We start from the raw sequence: 8,240 nt of genomic DNA, 5'->3' as shown, positions 1-8,240 counted from the left end.
ACATAGCTGTATTTCCATTGTCTGATAGTATTCCATTCCATGGATTTAGTACTTTGACCATTTGCCAGTTAATTTAGCAATGTCTATTTTGGTGTGATTGTGAATAACGCTGCTATGGACATTACAAGGCTGTGGATTTCACTTCTCTTGAATACACATTCAGGAATGGATATGCACCTTGGCATGGTAAACTTAGGATTAACTTTTGAAGAAAATGCAGTTTGTCAAAGAGGCTAAGCATGTCTTACATTCTTACCAGTAATGTATGAAGGCTGTTGGTTGTAATTTCTTTACATCTTGATAGCACTAGTTGTCTTTTGTAATACAGCCTTCATGGTGGATTTGATTGCATGTCTCTAAAGATGAATGCTGCTGAACATCGTCTCGCATGCTTATTTACCATTCTGTTTTCTATTAATATTTGCCCACTTTTTCCTTGTGTCACTTTCCCTCTTACTGGAGTTCTCGATAAACTCTGTAAGTTTATATATTTATCTGCAAACCTTTCCTCCCAATCATGACTGATTCTTAACTTACCTGAACATTACAATGTGTTATCACTCTTCTATTTTGTAGTTTTGAAACAGTGCATTCATTCTCTTAATTTACAACTCCCCCAAAGTTGTTATAATGGCAACTAATTAATGGATTTTTGACCGAAAATTTTTTTGAGTTTTTGTGCATTTCATATAGTACATCTTAATAAAATTTAGACCCCTTCCTCTCCCCACTACCATAGCCTCCCTCACCAGATTTCAGGTATTCTGTCATATATGTTAAGTCCTATCCAGTCAAGCATTTGTATCGATGTCCCTTGGTGCAAGTTCATCTACTAGAGTCCAGTTGGCCAATCGAAAGTCACTCCCTTAAAGAAGATCTACTCTATCACCTCACAGTAATCATTTGCCAATAGTTCCTTGGCTAAGGTTGGGGTCTGATGCCCATCTTCCCAGTTTTAGGCTGGGTTTTTGTCTGATTGAGTCAGCATGGGTCTTGTGCATGCTGTCACCATTGTTGCAAGTTCAGAGGCTTGAAAGCCTATTTCCTTATATTAATCCGGCAATCCCTCCTCTTAAAATCTTTCCACCCCTTCTTCTGCAATGGTCTGGGTTGTGGGTGGATGGGGTTTAGTATAGAAGTCCTATACTAAATCCAGGGACATGAACTTTACAGTCTCTTATTCTCTAAAATTTAGCCAGTTGTGGCCTTCTGTGTGCATCGCACTCTATTGTATGAGGAAGCTTCCCTGTTGAGAGTTGAGGAATATATTAGTATTCTTTCTGTCCCCTGCTTTGCTATGTTCCATGAGCCTTAGGTGGAGAACTTCCACTGTAGATGTGTCACTTAGGGCTGAGCATCTCTCAGACATATATTTTCTCTGTGTGGCCAGTTATGGAACTCTGTAACGGATTTTTTTAATCGGTAAAATCTGTAGACTTGATTGAATATCCTAGTAGGTTCTGCCTTGCCTCAGTAACCTAAGACAGAAATCTGAGGACCAAGTTTGTCACAGCAGCTTAAAGTTTAATACTGATTCCAGTTCTTACCTTGCTTTGCAAGGACTAAGCGTATTGTTTATAGACTTCTTCAGCAGGATCAGCAGCAGTATACAACTGGTTCCCATTAGCTGCTATAGCAAAGAAGTTCTCCCCAAATGTTCCTATCAGTGTGGACCAGGTAAAATTAAACAAGTTTCCTTTAACAAGAGACTGGGTGGGCAAGAAGGGAGCAATTTTCTTTTATTCCAAATAAAAAATATATTGACAGTATTGCTCTAAAAAGCGTTATGGGTTTTTTTGTTTTTTTCCTCTCTCTGTTATCTGAGTTTAGAACCAGTTTTAGATACTGGCATTAAAGACATAAATATAAACATTATGACTAATAAAACTTGATTAGGAAATGCACATTGAATTGTAGTGAGATAGGATCTTGGATTAAAATCAGGTTAAAATGACTCAATTGAAATTGAAGGCCTCCCCCACACAAGGACAAGGCTGACCTCAATAAATTTAGTACAAGAAGAAATACCACCTGTGGAAAACTCCAGCAAGGAGAGGAAAAGGAGAGGCATGGAGGAGCAAGTCCTTTAATGCTGAATTCCAACAACAGAACCATATGGGCTAGCAGTTTTCAGATTCCTCTCCTACTGCAACTGCTCTTCTTCCCTTGGAAATAGGGAGGACTGTATTTTCATGTTTGCCAGAGGGCTAACATTTCCACTCCATCAGCTCTTAGGAAGGATATGAAGTTAACCCCTTATACTTATGGATGACAGTCTAAGAGAATAATATACTGTAAGAGGTTCATGTTAAGTGACTGAAAAGTTAAGAGCAAGTTTTATCTTTGTCAAACCTCAAAGCTGATGTACCCCAAAAGCAATTTTCTGTATGGCTATTTAAACTTCTATTTTTAAAAATCAGGAACAGCAAGTGTAACCTATTCTGCTTAGCTTGGCACCACTGTTTCTTGTCCTTTACATTCTGACAGTGGTAGGACTTTTGTTCTCCTCCAGAAATGTAGAAGCTTATTGCCAAAGGGAGGCTGTAATGTAGTCCTATGGATACTTGAAGTTAACTCTGACAAGAACAGATGAATAGGAAGTCTTGGTCTCTACCTTATATTCAGGGGCATCTTTGAAGCTATAAAAGTCACTGAGATATAGACATTTGTAGACTGATTTAGGCTATTTTGGCTCTGTGATTTTTACACTAGATCTGAGTCTTTAACCTGGACCTCTGGAATCTAAGGGGGGGGGGTAATGAATGGACTCTGGGAGCTGGAGATATGGCTCAGCAGTTAACAACATTCACTGTTCTTGCAGAGGACCCAGATTTGATTCCCATTACTCACATGGTGGCTAAGAATCATCCATAACTCCAGTTCCAGGGGAATTTGACGTTCTCTTCTGACCTCCACAGGCATTGCACAACACAGGTGCACTTACATACAAGCAGATAATACACTCATACACATAAAAATAATAACTGATAAGCCATCTGTCCAGCCCCAGAATCAGTACCTTCTCATGAAATATAACTATTTCGGCTTCTGAACTAATGCAGTAAATACTAGTTTTATAGCTTTTTAGTTTTGGTAAAGAAAATTAAACTATTATGAATTTTTTTATTCTTAACTAGACAACTTAGATAAAATAAAGACTGTATAGTTTAGTGAGGTCAAGAAAGAAAATAGAAATGTAGGAATACATGGCATATGAGACTGCTGATCTGGCAACAGAACCACATGGAACAATACAATGATTATGAACAGCACTACACTGGGAGTCAATAGTACAGCGTTAGTTTTTAAAGCAATGCTGTGGAGAGTTGGACTGTATTGCTAGCATATCAGACATAAAATAAGCCAGGGTGTTACAGAGTGAAAAGAAGCAAACAATAAAATATATTTTAATAAATGCCAAGGAAAAAGGATGAATGCATGATTATGGTTCATATTATTAACGTTTTCGTTCATGTTCTTGGATGAGAACATAAAGTTAGGAAAATAGAGCATAGATATTAAAATAGTAAGAAAATTTTTAGCTCTTAAGTTCATGACAAACTGAAAACTTCTCATTTTCAATCTAAAAACAGAAATGAAGACCAGAGACACCATTTTTATAAGCAGATGCACTTCCAGTCTGAGTATGCAATGTATGCTTCCATTAACATGTTATATAAAAACTAAAAGTGCCCATCCTAAACAAACTTGAACTGCAATCATCTAACAGCATCAAAAGTACATGTTATATAATCTTGCACTTTAAATTTATGATTTCATGAGAATTCATACTTGTTTAAAATACATACTATGATTTAATACCAAACAGTTCTAAGCAGATTTTATATCCCCTTTGAGAAAACTTGTGCCAAAGTGAAAGACTACTCTGGGTATTTAGGGATGGAACATTAGTTGCTAATCCATCCTGCTTCAAATCAATATCTGCACTGATAAAGCATACATATCACTTATACAAACTGCACAAGTGACTAGTAGTTGCTGATGCTAGCTCCTATAGATTATTTCGGGGGCTATAACTTAGCACATCACACTCCTAGATGTTTTTGTGAACCAAACTCCATTCTAATATTATGGAGTCATTCAATGTTTTCACTTTTTAGCTACAAAACAACAGGAGCAACATGTTGAGGCTATTTCTATTCCCCAAGAATACCTTCTGTATATCCTTGCTAGGATGAATTTGAGTCCTAAAATATTATAAGAAATGGATCAAGCACAGGATTTGGATTTAGAAATGGGTTCTAGCACTCCTTGGTACCTCTATGATTAAGAAATATTTCTTGGGGTTGGAGAGATGGCTCAGTGGTTAAAGCACTGGCTGCTTTTGCACAGGATTCCAAGCACCCATATGGTGGCTAACAACTAGCCATAACTCCAGTCCCAGGGGGATCCAATGCCTCTGTACAACACACAGCACGGGTGCACTTACACATATGCAGGCAATACACTCATACACATAAAAATATTATTTTTGGCTTGGCAGTTAAGAGCATATACTGTTCTAGAAAACCCCAGTTCAATTCCCAGCAATGACATTGGGCAGCTCACAAACACCTGTAACTCCAGTGCTTGGGGAATCCGAAGCAACTGGCTTCTGAGAGGCACCTGCACTCACGTGCACATACTCACACAGACATACTCAATTAAAAATAAAATAAACTGGCAATTTCTACAGCTAAGGTTCTGGGATCATGAATGAAGAAGGGGGTGGAAAGACAGTAAGAGCCAGAGGGACAAGACACCTGCTGCTAGTTAATGCAGTCTAGACATGCTAGGGAAGCTGCAATAACAAAATCTCCATAGTATGGTAGTCTAATGAGATCTGTATAATGACAAAACAAGTTGAAATGCCAAGGTCAATGGAGAAAATTTCAAGATGAAGAGTGGCAGGCAATGGATGGATTATGAGGGAGGGAGATCAGTTTCCTTCCGGGACTAGCTCCCTGAGAGGTTATTTAATCTCATGTAGGCATCCCTAAACACTTGTACACACAAGCACGAGTAAATGGACTCAGTGCATCATATATGTATACATAAACATATGTATATATACACACATGTATTTTTATAAATGTATGTGTGTATATGTAACAATAATGAGGACAAGAAATTGAGAGGGAGTGTGGTGAACATGGAAGAAACTGGAGTGGAACTGGAATGGAAATAATGCAAACACAATACTCAAGTATGAAATTCTCAAAAGTAAAATAAAGGTTAAAAAATATAGAGGCTGTAGAGACAGTTTAGCAGTCAAGAGAATTGGCCGCTCTCACAGAGGACCCAGGTTCAATTCCCAGCATCACACAGCAACTGACAACTGTCATAACTCCAGTTCCAGGTGATTTAATGCCCTCATCTGGCCTCTGTGGGCAGTGCATGACACAGGTACACTTACAAGCAGGCAAACCACCCATACCCATAAAATAAAAATAAAATTGAAAAATAAATTTAAGAAATGCTTCTTTTCCTAACTGACATAGTTGTTGAGGATAAAGCCCATGTGACATAGACAGCCACAGGCTCTTTAAGAGGTATTACTGCTAACACTTTATTGCTAAAGAATTTACAGCACCTTCATTTTTTTTCTTAAGTTCACTACAAAATAACCCATTTCCAACCACCTGGCCTTACGCATATATACCACAATCTTCTAGATGATATCCAAAACTTTCAGCCTATCTCAACCAAATAGTATTATTACTGTGTACCATAATATGGCCAGTGGAGACAAATTTATATGTGCACATCAGTCCATTCAAGCTGATATTAACAAATTGCCACACATTGGGTGGCTCACAAACAACAGAAACTTCACAGCTGTAGAGACTGAAGTCTAAGGTCAAGGCACTAGCATTTTTGTCTGGGGAAGCCAGACAAACTTCCTAGATCATAGACAGCACCTTCTTGCTGGGTTCTCAGTAGAAGGGTAATGATCTCAGACGACTTTGAAGAATCAGCCCCATTCATGAAGGATATCTTTATAACCTAACAAATTCCCCCAGCATCACTTCATAAGTATCACCTTAGAATTAGGGGAAAACCTTTCAGATAATAGTTCCTTTCCTTGAGTAACACCTCAGGCTCCTTGCTAACATACCAATCAATGGAACAGAGTTTTGTTAAGTTAAGCAATGGTTTAAGCTTTAAAATAGCAACAGCTGACAATACAGCCCTCTCCTGCACTGTCCAGTCTCTTTTCCTGCAAAGTAAAGTCACCCCATTTGTCATAGTTCCCTTTATCTAGTTGCCCTGTCTTAAAATTTAATCTGCTTCTTTCTTCATTATATCCTTTTCATGTATCCACATCTGTATTTTTGACATATTTGTCTATTTGACCCTTATGAAAGGCTTCTTCTTTACAAATGCTGATGCACCATTTATGCATAGCGTTTTTTGTTGGTGGTGATTCTGTTTTAATCAATATTTATTATTTTCCTAGCTGAGCTGTAAGGTTCCTAAATAAAAAAAATGTGTCAGGATTTTGTAAAGTTTGATTAAACAAATGTATGCATGTTGTGAGCCAACTGCTTAATTTTCTACTGTAATGAAACATTTTTATTACCAGTCTTATGATTACTAAATTTATTTGAGGCCTTCCACTTTAATAATTATATTTTCTTGCAGTCATAGACATTTTTAATGAAGATATATTTTATTAATTTCTTCTAGGTCAACTAAATAATTTGCAAAGCTATAAATTAAATACAATGTGCTTATAAAGGTTTGGAAAATAAAAGAACAAAGAAATAACAGTGAAAATTACTTATAATCCTACCATCAAAAGAAATTACTTAGTAACAGGAATGCATTGCTCATCTAATACTATACTTAAAAAGGCTTATTTTTAATTCTTAATTATGTGTGTACACATGGATTTCAGGAGAGGATGTCTGATCCCCAGAAGCTGGAGTTCCAGGAGGTTATGAGCTGCCCGATGTGTGTGCTGGAAACCAAACTGGGTCCTTTCCAAGGGCAGTATGCACTCTTAACCACTGAGTCATCTTTATAGCTCCTAATTCTATGGGTTTTTTTTTTTTTTCTATTTAATATAAGCATTTTCTGTGTTGTTAGTCTCAGAAAATACTATAGGAATGAGTACATAGTTTCTTGGTACGAGGAAAGTCCAGAACTTATTTTCTTCTTGCTGAATCTTCAGCATTTCTCCCACTTTTCATCGTAAAACTACCTGTCAGTGTTTCTTCTTCCTCCTCTTCTTCTTCTTCTTCTTCTTCTTCTTCTTCTTCTTCTTCTTCTTCTTCTTCTTCTTCTTCTTCTTCTTCTTCTTCCTTCTTCTTCTTCTTCTTCCTCTTCCTCTTCCTCCTCTTCTTCTTCTTCTTTTTTTTAAGATACTTCTGATTAAAAGAATTAACATTGAGAAGTGTTTTAAGGAAACTGTAAAGCTGCCTTCAATCATGGGCAATTTATACTACTTCCAAGGGAGTAAGAGTTCTTCCCATTCTTCTGTAGGTCACAGTCTAAAATGTCCAACGGAAAGAGGTGTGCAATGTGACTTGTAAATTACAAGAACATCTTAGCAGTGTTTCTAAAAGCTTAAAAAACTAAGTTTCCTTAAGGTTTTGGTTCTGGTTCTAATAATGTCATGGTTCTTTGTCTAGATTTTCTATGCAGTCCACGCTTTCCAAGCACGGAGTGATCATGAGCTCAGCCTTCAGGAGTATCAGAGAGTTCAGATACTTAGATTTTGTGATCTAAGTGGAAACAAAGAGTGGTGGTTGGCTGAAGCTCAAGGGCAGAAAGGCTATGTGCCAGCGAACTACCTTGGGAAGATGACATACGCTTAAGAAAAAAGTCCTTGACCTTCACTTCCTGGCAAGTTGCAGACTGTCTACCTCATAAATCTGACACTCTGAAACTTTGGACCACAAAGCAAGAAAACTCTCAACTGTATGAAATTAATACTGTATCTGGTTTTAAGGAAAACTGTGCTTCCTAACACGATTATTTAACAGATGTGTAAAGACCAAATGTTTATGGAAATACTAAGCCAACAGAAACACAAAAGAAAACAGCCCAGGCTCTAGCTACATACTTAAATGCAGAGGTCTTCTGAAAATATAAATGTTCTTTTATCATCATCAAAGAGTGGACTGAAGAATAAGGTTTTTTTAAGTTACTATAATTTTTTTTTAACTGTACTTTGTCTTAAATTTTCACATTTCCAATTGGTACATATACACATAATATGTTAAATAATCGTG

The 8,240-nt window shown here is 37.1% G+C and overlaps 1 protein-coding gene across 1 annotated transcript in view; it reads left to right on the top strand.

The window, feature by feature from the left end:
* Positions 1–8,168, top strand: part of Arhgef38 (Rho guanine nucleotide exchange factor 38) — a 176,670-nt gene extending 168,502 nt beyond the window's left edge. The window contains exon 14 of the mRNA XM_008841273.3: positions 7,638–8,168. Within this exon, the coding sequence (XP_008839495.1) occupies positions 7,638–7,823 (186 nt within the window). The 3' untranslated portion in view covers positions 7,824–8,168. The remainder of the gene's footprint in view (positions 1–7,637) is intronic.
* Positions 8,169–8,240: the final 72 nt, after the last annotated feature.

Source organism: Nannospalax galili, unplaced genomic scaffold, assembly GCF_000622305.1.
Source record: "Nannospalax galili isolate Female #2095 unplaced genomic scaffold, S.galili_v1.0 scaffold41, whole genome shotgun sequence".
Lineage (NCBI taxonomy): Eukaryota > Metazoa > Chordata > Mammalia > Rodentia > Spalacidae > Nannospalax > Nannospalax galili.
The sequence above is the reverse complement of the archived record's forward strand: the minus strand, read 5'-3'. Positions and strand labels throughout refer to the sequence as shown.